The following is a 24,474-nucleotide window of genomic DNA, read 5'->3' as shown; positions in this document are numbered from 1 at the left end:
TAATTATTTCTCAATTCAGTATAATTATCAGGACCTGGTAAGTATTTTAAACAGGAAAGCTGGTAATAAATTATGGATTTGACTAAAATCTAGGATAAAAAACACTGTAAGTGTATACAATACATAGTAAAACCAATGACAACATTGTTTGGTACAATGTTTTTTCTACAGTAATCTTAAAACATATATAACTCAATATCAAAGACTTCATAAAGTTTTTGACTTTAATATTGAGTTAAATTTTTAGTAAAGTACAGCACATTCCACTGCCTTATCTCACTGACAATACAATATATGCTGTTACTTAATATTAATTTCAGTTTATGGAACAGATACAAGGAGCTTTAGCTTGAGAGGTTGAATTTTTTAATTGGCTCAATGGTCTGAGTGAGTTTATGCAATGATCTTCCTCATTCCTATACTTGACAAAACATTGTTAAAACAAATGTTTATAGCTAATCAACTTTTTATTTCATGTTAACAAAAGCCCCCTTTATCAGGTTTAACCTTAGATTACAGATAACTTACTATGAGATTTGTGTTTTAGTAAATCAAACACCTTCACATTTCACTTGAAAATCAAGAGTTTCATAACTACACAATATCTTTTTAAACAAAACTGCTCTAAACAACTCATGTATTAAATTACTTGCAGGTACATGATCTTGATGGTTACAGAAAACATGCCACATATAAAAAATTAAACAAAAAAACATCAGTATTGCAATTAATTCCATTAATTGCTGCTGGGGCACATTGCATAGAAAAACGAGTAATTTCACCCAATTTGTTTTTATCAGTTCCTTATAACAAATTATTCAATATGGTACAATATTTGGACCCCATTACTAATGGACAATATAAAACAAGATGGTAAGTTAAGGGATAAGGCAATACAGGTTTACTTAGAATACCCTGAAATATGTTTTTATATACATAGTACATTACTTTTCTACCAATTGAGAACTGTTAAATTTATTAAAACTTCTTTATTCATATAATTTCATACTTGATATCAACCAAGGAGTTACATGAATGGAATGATAAACTTGCCTCATTGTTAAGAATCAGTTCTTTGTTGTCTTTTTGGGAATGTTGGAAAATTCAGTGTTTAATGAAATGTTTTGACAAAAAAACAAACAGTATGATGAATACCTCAAATTTCCAAATGTTCTCCTCTTCAACACCATTTTGCCTAAGTTTTTAAATTTTATCCAGAAATTCAATTCTATATGCATGTATTTGGCCAAACATAATGTATATGAGGTACTTCCAACATCTTTCCATAAAATGTTCTAAGTAAATAAACATGGCTGGTTAGAAATGATTAAAAGCAGAGAGATACTGGTGAATCTTTTAGCTAAAGGACCTTTCCTGGTAAAATCTGGCTTAGCTGGTTCAGGAATTCTAATTCCATAGATGTAGTAGTAAATCAAACTTTTGAACATAGTCAAACACACTGCCTGGTATTTACAACCCCTCAACTGTTCATGGTTTCAAGCTGAATTTTAAAGTTTACTGACATTACTACTAATTTCAAAATGCATGGCTTAAGAAATATGAATTCATAATGTATGCTTTAAGATGTGGTCATGGTAACAACCACTCGATCCATAAACAATAAACTTCACTACAGGATTAACTCGGTAAAACTTATAATCTGTGAAGTTCAAATACATATAGGGTGTGTCTGAGTTTTCAAACAAATCTGAAAGTTGAGAAACCAAATGCTAGTTGGATCACATAAATTCACATATAACTGCACAGTAATTTAGACAAAAGATTCTAAACTGTCTAGAAGACATTACCTTGAGAATCATCTCTGAAATGTACAATGAAATAAAAATAAAGAAAATAATGAGCTGCAAACATACACAGCCAAGATCACAGAAATAAAAACACAGAATGAAATAAGAACATAGGAAAGAGTGAGTTACAAACATACACAGCCAAGATCACAGGAATAAAAACACAGAATGAAATAAGAACATAGGAAAGAGTGAGTTACAAACATACACAGCCAAGATCACAGGAATAAAAACACAGAATGAAATAAGAACATAGGAAAGAGTGAGTTACAAACATAAATAGCCAAGATTACAGGAATTACAACATGTGTAGAATGAAATAAAGAAAATATAATACTGCTTTTCTTAAAAACGTCATTGATACATTCTTATATTCAATTTAACTATATTTCTAATAAAATACTAAAAACATGATAATTTTAATCATAAAAGAATCTATGAAAGGAAACTGTACATAAAGTGACCTAAAAAAATGTGCTTTAATACCACAGGAAACATGCACATATTAGTTCGAATGGGAGTATACTTTATACCACAGGAAACATGCATATATTAGTTTGAATGGGAGTATACTTTATACCACAGGAAACATGCATATATTAGTTTGAATGGGAGTATACTTTATACCACAGGAAACATGCACATAATAGTTTCATCTTGATTTGAAAAGAAGCCATGCTCTAAAAAACAAATCTTAACATGTAACAAACATTTCAGTTTGTTAAACAGTTTACTGCATAGAGGATTACACATTTTGTGATGATAGTTTGACTTACATAAAAAAAATCTTATGACAAGTTTATGAAAGGATTACTTTGTGCTTTTGTTAGTAGGTCTAACATAGTAGACAAAATGGGACATATAAAAAACACGTTCTTGTGGATGATGACAAACTGGTATTTTTTTCTTTCAAATTAAAGACATGTACAAAATTATCAATCAACTTCATTCTTGTATCTAAGAAAACTGCCAAGTAGTCAGTATGGCTTTTTAATTAGTAAAATGTATTATTTTGTTGTGAATTTGTTCAAAATGTTATAATATTAAATTTTAAGATACTTTTGATACTTACTAGTATCAATATTATTTTAGTTTTTTTTTTTAAATCATACTCATGATGTATAATTCTGGGAAGTGTGATTAAATACAACTGCATCAGCATGTAATTAAAACAGACAAAATTATTATATTAAATCTCCAACGCTATCAATTTTAATTTTAACCGAATATACATTATTCATATGAGACTTAAGAAGTTAACAATAAGATTAAAATAGAAACACAATTACAAGTTATACCTTAGAGTTAGACTTAGAAGTTAGAGAATTAATGTTAACAGCTCAAATTTCATTTTAGGTGATGAGTCCAGAGGATTCCAACCAAGTTCATTATGCCAACTTCATCATTTCGATACATAAAAAGAAAAACACATACGGAAAGTTTTATTTTTGTAAAAACTGAAAATGTCTATTACTGCGCTAGCCTACTAAGTATAATCTCCTCCTCGTGAATTCACCATGTTTTTGGAACTCTTTCTCTTAGCTACCTTAGTTCGTATCTAAAATAATACTCTCGTCCTCAGCCAAGATGGTAGACATAATCATTTGTTTTACGAGAATATTGGTCACGTAATGGCGGACAATGATACGAATTCATAAGTTAAGCCTAACGTACAAATTTGCAATTAGTTCCGAGGTTTACAGTATATCAAAAGATATGCATGTATTTCAGACAATGTTACAGCGCTTTGTATGTATATTCATGTTTCTTCTCTTGTATATTATCTAATATTCCGACAGCAAATAATAAAGTAATACCCATTTAGTTATACTTAGGCCTAATTAAAGACAGTAAGGAAGTTAACGTTGGCGGTAGTTCGTAGCTGATCTTGACGTTGTCGTTAGGGTAGGATAAAAGTAAAATTTGCTTAATTTGAATGTAGTTTCTTGAGGGCCTAATATTACGATTAAAGGATTTGTTTCAGTGTTTGATAATCAACCTATATTAAGTAATTTTTCTATAGTACTAATAAGTAATATATTACGTTATCTGAACCATGAAAAAAGATAAATTTTAAATATAATATTAATACTAATAGTTATTTAGATCCTTTTTTTTCCTTTTTTAAACGTAAGCGCAGTTTTTATAAAAATTTAAATACTTGACATTAACCCTAATATTAACAATGAGTTAACGTTTTAAATTCACATATAAAAATATTAGGTTATAAAATGTAAGGGCAATACTCTTCAAGAGAAGTTGGAGAATAAAGTACAGTTAGGCTTAACTATAACGTAATGGAAGTTAATCCAGACATGTAGGTGAAATGTTAAGATACAGTCTATGAAATATATATATTATGAAGGTAGTGACTACTAGGCCTACAAGATATGTAGTCAAATTTAGTTCACAATTGGCCAGATCCTTATCCTTAGGTATAAATGTTAACATAGCAAAATTCTGTTCTTAATGTTGTGATGGTTTGCATTTGGTTTACAGCTGAGAATATCAGTAACACTAACAGTGAGGGCACCCAACTGATGAAACAAGCATTCAGATTTTTATAAGTAACAACATAAAAAGTTTATATGTAATTAGTTGTACTCACTATTGGGTTAATTTTTAGTTTTGATGTAAGTAGGCAGCTTGTTGTGATCAGTTGGAAGTTAATATTAGTTCTGTTAAAATGTTTTTGATTGATAACTGCAAAAGATAATGATTAAATTGGTTACTATTTTAAGTTTTCTACATACTGTGGATGAGTTTAATTGACCGCATTGCCTTCTGTCTCCTTGTTTGTTCTAAGAATAATCAAAGTGACAATATACGTTGTTCAGGCTATATGGACTTTACTAATTATACTATATCCATTAAGTTTTATTCTTTTTTAGATAAGAAAACTATCCAGCCATTGAAATAAGTAAAGTATCAACATTGAACTAAATGTAAACCTTCATTTCTGTTTATCTAACCAACAAATGCTTAAGTAAGTTCTGGTTAACAACACAAATCATATCATTAAATAAACCTTGTAAATAACATTTATAAATTTATAACATAGCCATTAAATTACAAGGTCAGACTTTGAACTTGCAGTGGAATGAAAGTTTGAAAATATAGAAATGGATATTTCCTTATTTTGTAGTTTTGAGTTAGTAACTGGAAACAAGTGGAAAAGATAAAAAAGTATGAAATTATATATCAGTTTTTTCTGCACTTTGAATAAGTTAGCAGTATGAACTACATACACCTTTTCAGGCAGAAGTTTTAAAAAATGAGAAGTGTTATCAGGACCATGTTTCGTGTGATTTGTTCAATGGGTTCTCTGTCATACATTGAACAAAACTAAATTTGCAGTAGTCTGTCATGGCTCATCTGGAAGCATTGATATTCCTTGCTTTAAAACTAAGTCATTTGTGTTTGTTGAGTCATTTGAAGTTCTTAATTTGATGTCAGTTTGGACAATGTATAATGACAAAAAGATAAAAACATTGTGAAATGTTCTAAAGAGGTGATGTGGGTTTAACATAATATACAGATACTTAGCCCTTAAAAGCTGCCCCTACACGCATCCACCGACAAGAAAAAAAAGTAAAAATTCAACACAACCTTTCTTTTTTCAGATAACCATTGATATACCTCCTAAATTCTAGTAGATTGCTATCTCTACTACTGCTGATGTGAACTCATTCCATATGCTAATCATACTATTAGAACTACTGTGTCTGGAGTCTTGCATGATTTTTTTTCCAAATCTTAAACTTGTGTCCTATTGTCTTCAGATTTCAGGTTAAAAAAGTCAGAGGCCTTTATCTTATTGACTCCTAAGATAATCTTGTAAATTTCAAAAAGGTCACCAATGATTTTTTTTCTCTCAATATAAAAGTAAGTTCAGAGATTTTAAATTACCACCATAAGGCAGCCCGTCTTTTCCCAGAATCACCCTAATAGCCCTCCTCTGAACCATATCTATTAGTTTTTATTCTTTTTTAGGTAAGACAAATAAAACTGTAAACATCGTTCTAAGTGAGGCCTAACTAGTTATTTGTTTAAAAGGTAATTACCTGTTTTGACTTGTAATCAACATGTTTAAGTATACATTGTAAATAGCTTTACTACTGGCAACAGAAACCATGCTGTAGAGTAGGTTCCCATCTATATCAAGCATGTGATAAAAATTATAACCCAAGTGCATTACTTTTAACTCACAATAATTGATGGTCATTTACCAAACATTTGTCCATCTTACCTTTCTGTAGTACCTCAGTATAACTAGAAATTAATACTCACAAGTGTAACGTCATTAGCAGACCTTGAACAGGTTAAGAGCTTTCTTAATTCATTATGTGATGATGCATGGCCATTCTTAGTTGGTGGAGCAACGTGTCTGGTTAATTCCAACAACTGAAAGAATCAGCATGTAAAGGGTACCACCAGGAGTGGAGCCTGTGGCTTAATTTGGCCCAACACTGGGAAAAATATTAAAATCAATAAAATCTTCATGTAGTTTTATTGAATTTAATATATTTGTGCTTTTGGTAACATTGGTATATGTTTAGTTTTTAGTTTAGTGGATGAGACAGCCTCCATAGACCAATAGGCCACTTGTTCTTAAATGTTATGTTAAACTTTCCTAATTATGCTCAAATCAATATCACTATGATAAAAATATAATAGTCGCAAAGTCTCAAATATGGGTTCCTGAGGCATCCACTAATAACAGAGGTCCAGTTTGACTGGACTTTATTAATAACAACATTTTGCTTGCTTTCATCCTACAGTGCAGTTAAGTAGTTTTTCTCTAATCCCCATCAGTGTGATTTTCTTGGCTAATCTTTCTTGACACTTTATCAAAGGCAATTTGAAAATCTAAGTATACCAAGTATATACCCTTATTGTCTAGATAACAAGTAACATAGTTTAAAAGAAAAACAGATTAGTAAGGTAATATTTCCCCTTGGTGAAACCATGTTGACTTTCTTTATGTCTTATGATATTACATTTTACTAAATGATTTTGTGAAGTCTCTCTAGAAATTTTCCCACTATAAAAGTAAGATTAATTTCTTGGGATACCTTTATATCACCCCTTTTAAAGATTAGTGCACCATTAGTAACTCTCTAATCCCGAGGCACCTGCCCACTATCTATTGACCAACCAGAAATAAAAGAGAGACCACATATCTGATTTTTGACCTTCTCTAAAATCATGGAGAAAAACCCTTTCTCGTCCTAGTGCTTTATTTATTTTTAGTCTCTCAATCTTTACACTTACCATCAATATCTACATGTTTGAGATCAATTCCAATACTTATCATAGCATGCTCAGTACCAGGCATATTGCACATCTCTTCTCTTGTTAAAATACAAGGGTGTGGAATTTTTGAAAAAACTTCTAGTCCAAGTGACAAAATACTAGAAAAATCAACTTGTGCCCCTCCCCATCCCACAAAAAAGAATATAAATTTTCTGATTTAACTGTTATTTAACAGAGAACACAATAAATGAGTGATTAATAATTATTTATGTTTTATGAAATTAAAAATATAAAGTAACAGTAATTCATCAATACAGTGTCAGCTCAGTTTTGTGGAGAATGGCATATAAAAATGTTTGTTTTTATGTGCTAGACATCTGCAGTCACAGAATTTTCAGGACATTTTATGGATTCTTAGAAATCTACTTGGAGTGTTTTCATAGCAAGAAAATGAACAGTGTAAAATATACAGTAAAGATGGGCAAAGTATGATGGTAAAACTTGTTGTCCTGGGCATTGGGTGATAATAATTCCCAACTCTTAAAATAGAAGAGAAAGTTTAAAAGTTCAGCCATATCACAGTATTCAACAAAAACCTTTTAATCATACTTAAGGGCCTAATCTACTTTTTGAATATTTTGCTTGCCTTTAAAATGCTTAAAAAATCCTTGTTGTTTTAGCACTGTCATCCAGCTGTTTCTGATAAGCTGCTTTGAATTTTCTAAATCCTTTTTTTTACCAAATATCTAGCTTTCCTTCCAATAGTTTTGTAAATCATTCAACCTATATATCACTTTAAACTTCTTAATTTATGGCATTTATCTCTGATTTTTCCATTATGTCTTTAGTAAACCAATTAGGTTGAGCATCCTTTTCTACTTAGGAACATGCATATCTTGAATTAAAAGCTATTTATTTTTAAAAATTTCACAAATTTGTCTCAATTCGCTAATGATAAATCTAATCTCATAACCTCAAAAATTAAATATCTCAAATTTTATTTATTGTTATATCAATGTGTAGTAGAAAATTTAATTTAATTATTGAATTATTAATGTTCCTCCCAAACTTTCCCCTACTTCAACTCATGCAGTTATATTATCATTAGTGGTTAACAGTGATTTTTAAAATGGCGTCTCCCATTTCTGTCTCTCTGACCATATGGTATAGAAAAACATCCCAAATCATTTCAAGAAATCTATCCCTCAATATTTGACTCCACACAGTACCAATATCCATTTTGTTACTGATACTTCTAACACTACAATTCTGTTTTAATTTATGTTATGTTTGTTTGTTTGCAAACTCCTTCTACATTTTTATAATTAGCATGAATAAACTTGCCAGACAAGCTCAGGGTGTCTCAAGAGTGGTCCTTGTCTCTCTGACATAGCCCCCATATCAAGAGGACTAAAACAATCCCACATAGTCATCCAGACATGATGTGGGTCGAAGAGTAGGTTTTTAGGGTTGCTGAACCCTAATCTAGCATTGGATTTTGTGTTCCTAGCCCCGTTTGGGATCCAGGAGTCACCATGTTTGAAACTATGTTCATACCCCCACAAATGTGGCACACATGCTCAGGTGTCCTAACAGGGTTTTATTTTTGGAAATGGACCCTCTTGAGGTAGCTGCTACGAATGATTTGGGATAATAGAGGAGCTTGATTAATATACTGGGGCCTTTCAATCCTGCAGCTGAGTGTATTTCATACAAGTAGTATCAGCTAAGTTTATTCTTGAATCTGCTATATTTAAGAATATTGTTTAACTCAATCTGTATTTATAATCTTCCTGTTTCACTGGATATCTTATTATTTTTCTTATTCACAATTTCCTAATCTCCACTAGAGTTAGACGTTTAACTTGATTAAATGATACAATTGATTACCAATGAGCATCAGTTACATTGATTAGTGTCATGGAAATTAATCAAAATTTTGATTAAATTGAGTAATGTCACAAAAATAATCAATTAGATAAAATTAGTTTTCAATTATTACAGTTTGCAATTTTTCTGACTATCCAAGTAATTGAAATATTTCAATTATGATTTCTCATTATTATTTTTGATTAATTCTAGATTCTTCAGCTTCATAGATTATTGTCACGACTTGTAAAAATAATCAGCTAATCTAAATTAGTGTTTCTGATGAATATTTGTGATTAATCGAATTTTCTATAATTGATTGAATGTAATAGATTAATGAACCTGACAATTAATTGATTAACAAAATTCATTAATTTCACAGTTCTAATGTGCATACTTCAAGCCAAACCTGTAATTACTGCTATTTTATTTAGTGTTTAGGTTAGGTAAAATGTACCATTTAACAAACAACATAGATTCTGACAACTTGGTATCTATATTATACTCGGTATAAGGTAATGTTCGTTTTGCATTCAGATAACTTTCATGTTACTATGTTTCTTAAATTAAACCATATGTTGATTCTAACCCTTTTGTCAGTTTATTATTTTATGTAAATTACTATTTTTAATTTATTAGAGATTAAAAGGTATGAAAAAAAAGACCACTAACTTGTTAATTACTTGGTAAGAATGCTTTGAAAAAGCTATAAATTAATACGTTGGACTTAACTCATATTAAAATAGTTATTTCTATAGAGCATTTGGCAATCATTTTTAAAATACACTGAAATACATTTGATCGTGGCCATCTTACAGTTTTTTTTTCTACCTGAACTTTCATCATGCAGTACATGGTTATATTCACTTTGCTTGATAAAGGCTGTGGTAAAATCCAGTTAGAAATAAATATTTTTAATGTCAAGAAAGTTTTAATATTTCCTTAATTTATGTTCACTTTATAATAAGCTGTTACTGACATATAAATGAATTATTATCGTGTTACCTTTTTATATGTGTGGATTTCTTTTTGCATGTTTAGATCACTGCTGATCATGGGGGAGATATTGTTAGTACTACTATATATTCTTGTTAAAATGTTTGTTTTTAATGTCTTTTCTGTTGAACTTCCTTCACATATAGCATGATTACATCTATATGTGCACTAAGATAATTAGCACTTGTAAAGAGACAATCTATAAGATTGATTGATTTTTCTAAGAGGAGCCAATCAGTGTGTTACTGTCAGTCTAGAAGTAAGCATTCTGGCATACTCTAAATTAGAAACTAATCATGTATAAAACAAGTTAATGCTTATTCATTTGTGTGTATGGGTTTCAATTTTATGAAAATTTCAGTTCATAAAGTATTTTAATAAAAACAAGTATTCTATCTTAAACATGGCAAACGTCTACACTTAAGACTGATAAGAAATAGGATTTAGTGAGAATTTGGTTTATATTTAATAGTAATGTATGGAAGAAATATATGTGCTATAGGGTTTGTATTTTTCAAAAACAGTTATTTATTGAAGGTTCTATATGTTTTTTAGGTCTCAGAAAGAGTGTGATGGCTAAGTAGCCTTCTGACTATTATCAAAAGCAGCAAGATGGTTTTCTGACTGATCAAGGTTTGTTTTATTTATTAGTAATCATATTTATTTATGTTACAATTTACCCATGTTTACATTGACCTGCTCAATTTTGGTGATGTCAACCCATTTTTCTCCTCAGAATATATATACTTTCGAGAATACAAAGATTTTTTGCCACTCCAGATGAGAATTTTGAAAACATTTCTAAGTCTAGATGGAAAGGTACATGTTTTTTTGTTATTCTATCAAACTGAAATCACTAGTCTTAGGAATATGTGTTATTTTCCATTTGGTTTATATCATGCTTTTTTTTACACTGTACATTTTCTTATGTTTTGTCTTGTGTGAAATATTTCAACCAGAGCTTTATACTCTAGCTCAGTAGTGAAGATGCTGTTAAGGGGGGAGGGGGTTAGGTGCCAAGATCCACATGTTTGAAAGATAGAATTTTATTAAACTAGTTTTGACATTTTAATCTCTGGATAATAACTTCTATTATATCTTCCCACTCTCATTTATTTTTGAAATACTTTTAAAAATAGATTGTTTCTTACTCTTCTTTTCTCAAGAAGAAATACGTTAAGAAATTTTAACTTATCCACATAATTGAAATTTACAAGGTTATCTGGAGGATCGATAGGATAGACCTCTGTATTATTTTCTGAAGAAACTTATCCACATAATTGAAATTTACAAGGTTATCTGGAGGATCGATAGGATAGACCTCTGTATTATTTTCTGAAGATAAGAAACTTATCCACATAATTGAAATTTACAAGGTTATCTGGAGGATTGATAGGATAGACCTCTGTATTATTTTCTGAAGATAAGAAACTTATCCACATAATTGAAATTTACAAGGTTATCTGGAGGATCGATAGGATAGACCTCTGTATTATTTTCTGAAGATAAGAGGACACAATTTTAAATATTTGGAAAAGACAGATTAGTTGAGAAAGTTTTATTTTGCAGACAGAGTGATTGTCTCATAGAATGAGTTGCCAACAGCACTAATGGGGGCCAACACTGTACAAGAAATTAAAAGGGGAATCAATAAGTTCCTGAAAAGTTAAGGGTGGATTTTTTGCTCTTTCATTTTATCAAAGATGGGTGTGTAAGGGCATTTTTGAAGGACCTAATGGTCCCTTGTTGTGTATTAGTTATTTCTGTGTTTTATGGGTCATTCTTCAATATGTGATGTATCCAGTTTCTGAATATACAGTTAACTTGTATATGCTTCAGATAAACAGCATTCTGAACAGTGGCAGATACTTGGAGTGGGGGGGGGGAAGTTGCCCCCACAAACACTTTAATTTGTCAGATATTATATGGATCCTCACCATTAAACATCGGCATACCACTTTACATGTTTTATCATGAATCCAAGTTCAAAAATATATGTTGACCCAAACACCCAGATCATGTACATGTATGTAGTGCATGTATTTATTAGCAAGCAAGTTTTACAGGACTCAGTGAAATGGTGTTTCAGTCAGTCAGATTTTCGATGGGTCTTGTCCTCTCACCAAATTTTGGAATGTCTGCCACTGATTCTGAATGTAAAAACGTTATCTTGAAATAATTGATCAATACATACTATTGGATACCCTTAAGAGTGATATATCTCACATGCATCTGAAGTTATTTTGTTTGTTTTATTATTATTATTTCACATATCTCACTATATGTATTCATAATGCATTTCTCCTATTTTCTTCAGGTTTAAGCAGCTACCTCCAGCCCTTTGTGAAATCAATGTGTCTCACTCTAGTAAGCTCTGTAAGTGGTAATCTTCCACCAACCACCTGAGGACCAGGATGAGTGGGGAAGGACCAAGTGTACCAATAACAACATTAGCTGGGATTCAGAGCTTAACGGATCTTCTTCTTGAACTGCCACTCCCAGTTGCTTTACCTGGAGCTCATGGCAACCAGAGCCTTCTGCCTCATCCCAGGGATGGTGAAGAATTTCAGAGATTGTTGAGTACCCATGAAGCAGTTCTTTTACCCCAGTTGTTTGATGCTTTGAGTCATGCGTCAACCGATCATGTTGAAGTGAAGGATGGATACCTAGGTAGTACACCCCAGAGTGGTCAAGCATCACAGTTGCTTCAGTTTGTGCTCTCCAGAAATCCTACAATATTCACAGGTTTTCTTACTCAAGACGTTACTGCCCAAGGAAGACCTGGAAGTTCTCACTGGGGGCAGCCATCTTTTATTGCAGGTTCTCTGTACCCCCAACAGTCAACATATAGTTCAACAACTGTAGTATCTCAGACATCACACTCAAGCTCACCTCAGTTTCCAACCCAGGAAAGCCCAGGATACTTTGCTGCAGATCCAAGTCATGGACTTCACCATGTACAAAATAGCCCATTATCAGTGTCACATCAGAAATCCCCTCATAGTGTGTATTCCCCATACGGTCCACCTCTTACCCCACAATCATCAGCTCATTCAAATACAGTGTCTCCAGTCCATGAACAGACTAATCATTTAGCTGCTCTGCCAGAACAGAACCAGCAGACATGCTATCCGTCATCATTCACTAGAAATACTTCTCATGTGGCTAGTGCATCATCATATAAGAATGGAAACTGCCAAGATGCTGTCAATTTGATTTCTCCTGTAAAAGGAGACAAAAGGACAGGTAATCATGTCAGTGAACCTCATCAACAGTTGTCACAAAGTAATTTCATTCCTACACCGTCAGAGAATTCACATGATAAAAACACACATTCTTCATTACTTCGTACTAACTCACAGCCCCATGTATCCCAAACATCTTCATCAGCAGTATCCACAAAACCTAAACATCAGCAAGACCAAATGTCTCAGGGTAACCAAGACTATTCGACAAAAAATTGTACACCAGACCCTCACCTGACATCTGCCTTAGAAAGGCATGTGGACAGTGATCGCAATAATCAGCTGTTAAATGAAGATGAAAAAACTAAAAATGAAAAAGACAAACAAAGTTGTATAAAATTACAAAATTCCAGCCAACACAATGTAGATATTACAAGTAGAGTTGATAAGCAAACCACTCCAGCCAGAATTATCCACACTAGTCAACCTCAGACTAGAAAAACTGCCTTTAATAACAAACGATTAAGGGCAGAAAATTTGGTGGGTTGTGAAAATAAAGAACAAGAATCTGAGGCATCAGGAAAAGGTTATTCAATTTCAACTGCTCATAACCTCAGTGAAACTAAGAAACAAGAAGTTGTGGGTCAACAAAAACTTCTTTCAGAACCGGTTGTTGTTATTAGTAAATTAAATACTATAGAGACCAAAGAGCAAGAATCTGTGGCACAGCAAAACTCCTCTCCAGGACCAATTGTTGTTCTTAGTAAATTAAGCCCTGCAGAACAAGCTCTTGCCCAGAAAAGTGTGAGGGCATTCACTCGTAAAGTGACTCTGAAAAGTGAAGAGGAATCTGTACCATCTAGAAAATTTTTTAAACATCCAAAAAGATGGGAATCTGAGGATTCAGATTCTCAACTTGTGTCACCAAAGAGAAAACAAAGACAGAATTATAATCAAGGTGAGATAAAATCTTCAGATAGATACAAAGGTCAAAAAAGAACATACGACAGTGATGAAGATTGGAATGATAAGTCTGACCAAGATTATCGGTACTCAACATCCCTTTCTGAAAGGGTTAAAAAGAGACGACGTACTAGTCAACAGACAACTTATTCTGTTGATGAAAGAGAACCAGAATCCCCACCAGGACTACCACCACTCACTTTAAAGGAAAAGAAAACTAAAGTAAAAAAGTTGAAGAAAGAGCCATTACCAGAACAACTTTCTGTGGAGGAGCTTATGGAAACAGACACCTATCAAAGGTTTTCTAGAACGGTGGATACAATTTTTGACTCGATGGAAGATTTGGATCTCACAGCAGAGATTGATGAAGATGCTGAATGTCCTGCTGAAGCTCTAATTCCAAAGTCCCAATTAACAGACCTTTGCAATGAAGCTGCAAAATTAAAGATGCTTCATGCTATGAATCATTTTCCTCCAGAAAGGTTGATCCGACTTCTTAATATTTTAGAGAGGAATATACTGGATGGAGCAAAGCTACTTCCTTTTCAAAGTATGGATGAACAAGATGAAGAGGAAGCAAGATTATGGCTTGAGCTAACCATGGAAAGAATTATGAGGAGTGTTGACTCATCCCTTACAACACTGTATATCATGACATCTCCAAATGTACCAGAAAAAGTGTTCCTGGAAGATGTAATTGAAAGAATTGTTCTTTTTACAAAATTTCAGATTCAGAATACTGTGTACCCGGTTTTTGATCCAGCTTATAGGGCAGATCCCAAATCAAAAGATGGATATGTTGGAAACATAAAACAGAAAAGAGCCCATGCTCATAAGGTTAAAGAAAAATCTGTCATCCAGCTCTATAATAAAATTCATGAGTTGGTTGGATTATTGGCAGAATTAATGGAAATTCAAATTTTTACTGATACCATTATCTTACATGTTTCTACTCTCGGAGTTAGTCCATTCTTTGTAGAGAGAGTGAGTGAGCTCCAGTTGAATGCTCTTCGTCTAGTGACATCAGTGTTTTCAAAGTATGAAAAACACAGACAGCTGATTCTGGAAGACATACTGGCATCCATTGCAAGGCTGCCAACCAGTAAACGTAGCCTCAGGAACTATAGACTGAATTCTGAAGAGTGTATACAAATGCTGACTGCTCTGGTCCTGCAACTTATCCACAGTGTCTCCCATTTACCTGAAGTAGAAAAAAAACAAGAACCATACATGTTTCAGGATGAGATTGATAATCCCAAAAAGAATGATCAGTCCAAAGATACTATCTCAGTGGAGAAAGATGTTCTTATTGTAACATCATATGAAGCAGCTGTAAGAACAGCAGTGAACTTTTTGTCTGTTTTTTTAAAAAAATGTGTGACCAAGAATGAAGAAATGGATTATAGACCTTTGTTCGAGAACTTTGTACAAGATCTACTAAGTACAGTAAATAAACCTGAATGGCCAGCTTCAGAACTGCTATTGAGTTTGCTAGGCAGATTGTTAGTGCAGACATTTAGCAATAAATCTTTGGATATGTCTCAGCGTGTAGCTTCTTTAGACTACCTTGGTGTGGTTGCAGCTCGACTTCGTAAAGATGCTGTTACGAGTCAGCTAAAGAAAGAGACCCTTGAAGAGATTATTAAGCAGATAGAGATGAACAGTGCTTCGGAATATATTGACTCAGGGTGTCATGGGAAAAGTAAAAAGAAGACCAAATCTAAGATCATAAAGAAAGATGAAATCCAAGTTCTGCAAAAAGCTTTATTGGATTATCTTGATGAGAATGTGGAGAGCGACCCAGCTTTACAGTTTGCAAGGCGTTTTTACATTGCTCAGTGGTACCGAGATGCAACAGCTGAAGTGAAACCTGTAAGAAGCCCCACTAAGGACAAAGGAGAATTAGAACAGCAACAACAGGAAGAAAGCCCTAGTAAGATGAACCGTGGTACGTCAAAGACTTCAAGACATCGTAACAAGAAAGTCTCAAATTACACCTATGATGAGGATGATGATGAAGAAGAACTTCCTCCAGACAAAGATGAACCAAAACCTGATCCAGACAAAGAAGACATTCAACTAAAAAGATTGGCACTTGCAGAAGATCGTAAAAAATTTCTTTTATCATTAATACAGGCAAATAATCATGGAAATTCAAATATAAATGATGAACATTTGATTGACTACGACACTGCTGAATTGATATCACGGTTTCTGGCATCTAAAAGACCCTTTTCCCAGAGTTTTGATATTTATCTATCACAGATATTAAGAGTACTGAATGAAACGGCTGTGGCTGTCCGTACCAAAGCAATGAAGTGCTTGTCTTTGGTGGTAGAAGCTGATCCTGGCATATTGGCTCGTTCAGACATGCAACGAGGAGTGCATGGTCGTCTTCTTGACCAGTCTACCAGTGTGAGAGAAGCTGCTGTTGACTTGGTGGGTAGATTTATCTTAATCCGTCCAGAATTGACTCACAAATATTATGATATGTTGACTGACCGTATCTTAGACACGGGGGTTAGTGTTCGAAAAAGAGTTATAAAAATTTTAAAAGATGTTTGTTTAGAACAGCCTGATTTTCCCAAAATACCAGAAATCTGTGTGAAGATGATAAGAAGAGTAAATGATGAGGAAGGAATAAAAAAACTTGTTGGAGAAGTGTTTCAGAATATGTGGTTTACTCCTGTCTCAGAAAGACAAGCTCATAGAATAGTTCAGAAGGTAAAGAATATTACTCATGTAGTTGCTGCCTGTAAGGAGATTGGATTGGAATGGTTTGAACAGCTGTTGACCAACTTATTAAAAAATAAGGAGGATAGTGGATACAAAGCTGTCCTGAAATCTTGCAAACAAATAGTGGATAGTGTTGTGGACAATGTTCTGGAATTAGAAGGAACACTGAAAGGAGAAGAATCAACAGGAGCAAGCCAACATCTGGTAGCATGCTTCAACACGTTGTTCCTCTTCAGTAAGATACAACCACAGTTAGTTGTACCTCATGCTACCACTATTCAGCCATACCTCAGTATGAGATGCAACACACAAGCTGATTACCTTGTGTTGCAGAATGTAGCGAGGACTCTAGAGTTAGTGGTTCCTCTTATTGAACACCCTAGTGAGTCTTTCTTGGCTCAGGTGGAAGAAGACATGGTAAAGCTCATCCTTCGTCATGGAATGTTGATTCTGCCTAGTTGTGTCAGTTGTCTGGGTTCTGTTGTCAACCGGGTAACTAAAAATTATCAACTGGTGCTAGATTGTTTTCAAAAATTTTTCATTGTACTCTTGGGTTTTAAAAAAGAACACGAAAAGAACCCAGAAAACCCAGTGCTAGTTCAACAAAGACCCAAGTTACTGAGATCACTTTTTACTGTGGGTCTGTTCTGTCGACATTTTGTCTTTGAATCGTTGGAAGGAACTTCAGTAGATTCTGGAGGAGAATCAATCAAACTTCGTGTGTTTAATGTTATGATGTATTTTGCACAACATGGTGATGAAGATATTCGTCACAAGGCTCTTAGTGGCCTGGGTTTTATGATGATTCGTCATTATGATCTGATGTTAGGAGTAGATGTTAAAAACCTCTACCATTATTTGCTTACCAGCCCGGGTGCTCCTGTTAATATGAAATGCCAGGTGTTAAAGAATCTGACCAATTATCTATTGGAAGAAGAAGCACAGATGATTCAGAAGGATGCAGAATGGAGCAAAGTTGCAAAGTCAGAAGACCTTAAAGAAATGGGGGACATAACATCTGGCATGGCAAGCACTGTCATACAGATATATTTGAAGCAAGTTCTGGAATCGATTCTTCATTTCCAACCTTCTGTACGTAAAGCTGCTCTACACGTGGTGCAACTGATTCTGGGCCAAGGATTAGTTCATCCAGTCCAAGTAGTGCCCTATTTGATATGTATGGGTGCAGATAATGAACAAGTGATCAGAACAAAAGCAGACCAACTTCTTCAAGAAATAGAAAAGAAATATCCTGGCTTTGTTCAAATGAAAGCCTTGGCTGGAGTGAGGCTTTCGTATAAAATGCTTCTTCTACTTATGGAAGATTCTAAAGAACTGATTCGTGGGTTTCGTATGGGTGAGACTCCAGTTAGTCGGAATGGCTTTTTATACTCGGTGATTCGTAGTACTCGTCAAAATCGTCGTGCATTTGTAATGTCTTTATTGAAGCTTTTTGATGAACAGGCTAAAACACCTCTATCTGAACTGTTGTATGTAGCAGATAATATTGTGTATTTTCCATATCAGACACAAGATGAACCATTATTTGTAATCCACCACATTGATGTGATGCTTTCTGTCTCGGGTTCTAATTTGTTGCAGACATTCCGAGAGCATCTTCTGCCTGGAAAGAATCCACCCGTGATTTCTGAAGATGGAGAAACTTGTTTTGATGATGATGAGGAGGATGATGACTTTGAATCACTGTATAAACGTCTTCCAGAAGATACTACAGTTTTACAAGAGTGTATGACAGCATCTCAAGGATGTCTGTTACTTCTCTTAATCAAACAAACCCTCAAAGACATGTATGGTTTTACTGACAATAAGATTCAACAGTATTCACCTAATGAGTCGGCAAAAGTGTATGAGAAATCTATGAACCGAAAGACAGCTGTGAGATTCAAACCTGTTTCTGTCATTGATTTTATTAAATCTGGTAAGCAAGAAGGAGAACTAAATGATAAAGGCAGAAAAAAATTAGTAGAACAATATTTAGACTTTAAAAAACTCATGCTTACTATCGACCCCAGTGATGAAGATGATGATAATGAAATATCAATAGGGCCTCGACCATTAGTGGCACAAACCACTACTGCTTCTGGCAGTGCTGAAACTAAAAGTTTGGTTGTGACAGAAGAAGGACCAGTAGTTTCTTCAAGTGAACAAACAAGAATTGGTTCTTTGACACCAAAAAGTAGACCATCTTTAACTAATAACCGTTCACGGCATAAGCCAAAGACAATTGTGAAAAAGGAAAAAAAGAAAAAACACAAAAGAAAACGAAAGAGAATTATTGAATCAGATAATGATTCTGGAAGTGACCCTGACTATTGTGAGTGATTTTAACTAATAGTGTCTAAAACTGCTGGTGTTGAGAACTCTTATCAATATTGAGAATAGACTGCAAACATAAGAAAAACATTGACTGTAAGTATGAATAAGGGTGAGGGTTGTGCGACTCAGAACATTTTTAATTATGAAAATAGACTGGTGAGATCTGGGTTATCCCTGCCATTGTATAAACAGTAGTTTTGTTATAAAACTACATTAAGTATATGTTTGATTTTTTTCTAATCTTACCTTATTAGAAGTGTAACAAAGGATGTGGGAAGGATTACCACTGAAGTAACTTATTTATTGATGACCTCATATGTAATAGAGTATTTGGGGTCAATATCTATAAGTGGTGTGTAATGCCTTTCTTAGTGAACACTTGTGTTGTGGGTTTCATGTCAAATATGCAGTCCATCAAATGCCTTCATCATTCGTGTGTGTTGTATACATAGTGCACATTTTGATGGAATGTACAAAATTGATTTGCACAAAACTTGTTATTGGAACTCTTCATTTGTCATTATCATTGTTGATTCATAATGCCCACTCTGAAAGAAAGGTGTTAGCATCTCGTAATGACTATAATTGTGTGTATGTAAGAAACCAAATGACTGGGCAGCATACCGTTTTTTCATACATCGAACCTGTTCATTAGCGCTGTGTCACCATGTAATCAAAGATTTTATTTTGAAAATTTTCTGGTTTTGAATATAGTATTTTTTCCAGAATTTTGTCACCAATTATCTGTTGCATATGAATGTGATTATAAAAGGTTTGGCATCCAGTAACCATATTCTTTAAAAATCGATGATCTTGAAGGGTGAGAAAACGTGGAACCTGAAGATTCTGAAAACTGTTCACAATACTGTTCTTAATACTAAGGTGCAAAAAAAACAAAAAAAAACATTTTTATATTGTAACACTCAGCTCTTTGGATGCATTTGAAACTGAAATTATCCCCAAATATTAATAAACTGTACAGAGACACAGAAGTGGGGCAGGGTCCTTATTCCATTTTATTTACCATAGCTTTCATTTTTGTTACTGTATTGTTTCAACATTTGTGTACATGTATTTTCATGTTTTTGACATGAAGGTCAATATATTTGGTATTTCAACACAAGTAACCAAGTGTCGCTTTTCTTTAATAAGCAGAAGAGAAGAAGGATATTTATGTGTGAAATTTTTAAACCAAAATTTCTTAAAAAGAACTATAGACAAATAATAAGATGGTCACTAGCTAGTTAACTTGTCTCCAACAATAACTTGTATTTTTGGACCAGTGTAGTAATCTTCTACAAACGTATTTTCTCTGTTTTGTTGGGGATATTTTTCTTAGTAGAGTACATCCATGTCCATCATTTTTTGCTTTCTATATAAATACTGATTCTGATGATAATGAACGAACAACGAAAGTGCTTTGTTTGTGTTAAACCTACAGCAAGATTTTCATTCTCCTGTCTGATCATGTATCAGATGAGCTGGTAATTTTGTTTTAATTAAAAAAAGAAATCATTGAATCAAAATAAGGTAACTTTTACACTATTTCCAGTAATAGGTTGATAATGCCCTCACATTCACATTAAAACAGTTCCTTTGGACGGACATGATTGATCTACATTATGGAACTAGAATCATTGTACGTGTATAATCTGTTTAATAATATCAGTTGATAAATTCTTAATAAAGGTGTATATTTTTTGCATTTAAAAAGTTCACCAACATTTCTGTCACAGTAAAAAGATCTTATTACTCAAAGGTGAAGCACTTGAAATACAAGTGTCAGTCGTACTCCCTACCCAAAATACAAGTTATTTTTTTACGGTTGAGCTACTTATATTTTCATTTACATTCTTTTGTTGATTGCTTCTACACTCTCTTCTCCTCTGCTACGTATAACCTCACTTTCATCACAGTTTAGAGTTTTCCATGAAAAGTTCTTGTAAAACTAATGATCATTAAGCAATGTTGAATCCAGACCTTGGGAGGGGGGGGGGTACAAGGTGGAAATTCAACAATGTTATTAAGACTGATCAAAAGTAGATTAACTTGAGCTCTAAACATCTTTAAAGAAATGTTGATTTTGAATTTTTTTAAATATTTATTAATAAAGCATTATTTTGTAACTGTGTGGATTTAGTTTTACCACTACGTAACACAGTTGACGGAACAGGGTATGACATAGATATGTATAGTCTATTGGCAAGATAAGCTTGTTTTTTTTTTAATTACACTTGATAGTTTTATAAATTATTCCAAGTAAATTAATACACACACACATATATATATAATATTGAAAAATGGCATATGAAGTTATATTTTATGATGTTTAAACTAGTTTTTTCTTCTTTTTATAGATTAAGAGGTTTACCAAAAAAAGTATTTCAAAACACAATGTCAAAATCATTGAATAGTAAGAAACAATTAATTATGCCACCTGAATAATATACGTTTACTATAAGTATTGCATTAAAATACTGAATGGTAAGCCTAATAACAATACCAAGAAAAAGGGTTTCAGATGTGGGTTCAGTGAAATGATGCATATCAATAAACAACAATATAATTTTTGTTGTAGTTGACAAAATTAGTTTTAAAAATAAAAAGTTATGACCAGGCAATGTTCATAAAAACTAGTTGCAAAATCAGAAGCGTAAAATTGTTCCCAGGTTCAAAACCTAATACTATGTTTCATAGAATTGATACAATAATTCTATTATACGCGCATTTGCGATTTGTTTGGTTTAGATGTATAGTACTTTATTCTAAAATACTTTAGGTATTTGGGTATCATGTGACATACCGTCACAACTAATATCTATTATTATTATTTTAAAATAGATTAGGCCTGTACATTATATGTATTTCATTGAAATGCACATTTTAGTGAGGAAAGTAAGTCAACAAATATATTGCACATGTTTGGTTGTTGTACCTATGTGCCAAACAGTGCAATGTAAATTTAAATATATATATATGGAAAATTATGAATATAATTAAAAGAGTTTATGTAATGTGTGAGTGAAAAAGTAAATGACTAAAATGTAGTGACTTTTAACTTAAATTTCTACCACAAGATGGAAGCACAAAACGTCAGTTAAGAGAATACGGTATATGATGAGTCGTTTTTTTTCGTGATTGGTAGAAAAGTAAGCTACCTTGCTTAGAAATAAAAGCAAAACCTACAAGATTCCTGCAAATTTTGCCATTTTTTATAACTATTCATATTAAATTTTGATAAAAGATAAATAAAATTTAATATACTGTTCTCACCTTCTGATTTATAATGTAGTTTCATCAGCTTTTTGCTTTCACTGATAGGACAATTTTCGACCATAATCCAAATAATGTATCATGTGGTTCGGCCAGTCTAGAAGATTTAGGTTAGTGTTAATTCCATATATTAAGTAACTGTAAAATAATCCTTATATATATATTAAATATTACAGTTTAAGCGCGAAAAGCTGATGGATCATTCGAAACCAATAGGCCTAAAGTTTGTAATAAAAGCCATTAAAACTGAAGGTATTTTTCCGTATTCCTATTAATTTGTCTATTTCGGATGCAGAATCAGAGGCGTGTAACAATGACTTTTCCGATCTATCTTTTTGTCCTCCACAAGTCTATGTCCAAGTAGTCTTTAGTTTAGTACCAGAACTCGTAAGTTAGGCTGGACGATGAGAGACAAATGTTTCTCTGAAACACCAGTGATATATGCAGTATAACACTTCGATGTAAGCTACGGTGCAACTAACAAAAGTTGGCGGCCAGGTGGTTAGGGCACTGGGCTCGCAAACTGCAGGTTCGAATCCCCATCCCACCAAACACGCTTGCCCTTTCAGCCGTGGGGCGTTATAATGTGACGGTCAATCCCACTATTCGTTGGTAAAAGAGTTGGCGGTGGGTGGTGATGACTAGCTGCCTTCCCTCTAGTCTTACACTGCTATATTAGGGACGGCTAGCGCAGATAGCCCTCGTGTAGCTTTGCGCGAAATCCAAAAACAAACAAACAAAAGTTGGCAATAGATATCTGACTATAGGGTTTTTCCCCTCTTTTGACAGTGGTAGCAGAGTCTGCTGAAATGTTAGCAGTCTGGATTCCTCCAGTATTGACAAGGTAGTACCTGATATCATGTCCTCTGGACATCCCCAGTTTTGGCATCGCTTGGGCCTTCTGCTGCCAGTGGGGACTACTTAGCCTGTAGCAATTGCATTACCAATCCAGCAAGCTCTCCAATGTCCAATGCATTTTCATTCATGAGCTTGGCCATAATAAATATTTGGCTCAGCAACATCATCAGTTATCTTACTAAAAGAGAAAGTCCTAAAGGTATTCTGTCCCTTCATAGTTGGAGTCCATGATGCAATTACGAGAAAGGCATCTGGAACAATATTTTGACAAAAGGAAATCCACTCTTAGTCAAGTAGAGAGGTAGAACATGGTTAAAACCTGACATTAAATACTGAAAATTCAAATACAAGGATTGATAAATTTTAATTCCTCTTGAGTCCAGACAGTTATGTGGTTGAAATTCTTCAGAACGCGGTCTAAGTCTTCTTTTGCTGTTTCTTTGAACACAGAGGGCGAAATATGCTTTACCTCACTCACAGGGACCTGTGTTGTAGATCGAAGCCTCTTCCCTTGTGACTTTGACCTACGTCCTGGTTGAGTGCCATCAATGTTATAGATTGTAGACATACTCAGAAACCATAATGCTTGGAAGAGTAATTGGTCCCTGGTCTAGGATGATGAGTTGTTGTGAGCTACTCATCATACAGTCATTTGTAACTCTACATTCTGTTGTGAGTTATAGTCGTCATTGCAGGATACGTCCCCCACTTAGAGGCTCACCATTGTTTCGTGGTTTTTAACTGTGGTTGCCTACTGTCTCACCTCCTGAAAAAATAGTTCTGACTGGTGGAGCGCACCCACCAGTAGCAATTCCAGCTCTTCTGGGCTGGTTTTAAAAGATATTCACTAGAGCTGGAGCTGTGGTGCTCTGGCTGGCAACACCCTGTTAATCTTGTAGAGATCTCCTAAAGCGGTCTCGGACTTGCCAAATAACATTTCACCTCGGCCACCCTCAGCTACTTTTGCTCCACTTGTGCCAATTTTGATCCTTAAGGGTAAGGTTTGATATACCATTCTTGGCGCACCAGATATTGATTAATCATCCTGAGTTAGCAGCTGTAAGCTGTCTGATGTCAAAGGACCCTCACATAATTAGACAGTCTTTTGTCCAGTAGAGTGCCTCTCCTGCACTCAAAACTTTTCTCATACAACAATCTCTCTTTGGCAACAAGCTCATCCTCTTGGTTAAGAG

At 33.7% G+C, this 24,474-nt stretch overlaps 1 protein-coding gene across 1 annotated transcript; it reads left to right on the top strand.

Moving 5' to 3' along the window:
- The first annotated feature begins 3,421 nt into the window (after window positions 1-3,421).
- On the top strand, window positions 3,422-20,277 carry LOC106477618 (nipped-B-like protein A). Its single transcript, XM_013938160.2, has 3 exons — window positions 3,422-3,557; window positions 10,485-10,562; window positions 12,247-20,277. The coding sequence occupies exon 3, from the start codon at window positions 12,344-12,346 to the stop codon at window positions 19,154-19,156; it is 6,813 nt and encodes a 2,270-aa protein (XP_013793614.1). The 5' UTR covers window positions 3,422-3,557; window positions 10,485-10,562; window positions 12,247-12,343; the 3' UTR covers window positions 19,157-20,277.
- Window positions 20,278-24,474: the final 4,197 nt, after the last annotated feature.

Source organism: Limulus polyphemus, unplaced genomic scaffold (assembly GCF_000517525.1).
Source record: "Limulus polyphemus unplaced genomic scaffold, Limulus_polyphemus-2.1.2 Scaffold76735, whole genome shotgun sequence".
NCBI classification, from domain to species: domain Eukaryota; kingdom Metazoa; phylum Arthropoda; class Merostomata; order Xiphosura; family Limulidae; genus Limulus; species Limulus polyphemus.
Note: the sequence above shows the minus strand (reverse complement) of the source record. Positions and strands in the feature narration are given on the sequence as shown.

Excerpts from the sequence above, each read along its gene's own strand:
- LOC106477618 (XM_013938160.2), top strand. The coding sequence starts at position 12,344 with ATGAGTGGGGAAGGACCAAGTGTACCAATAACAACATTAGCTGGGATT.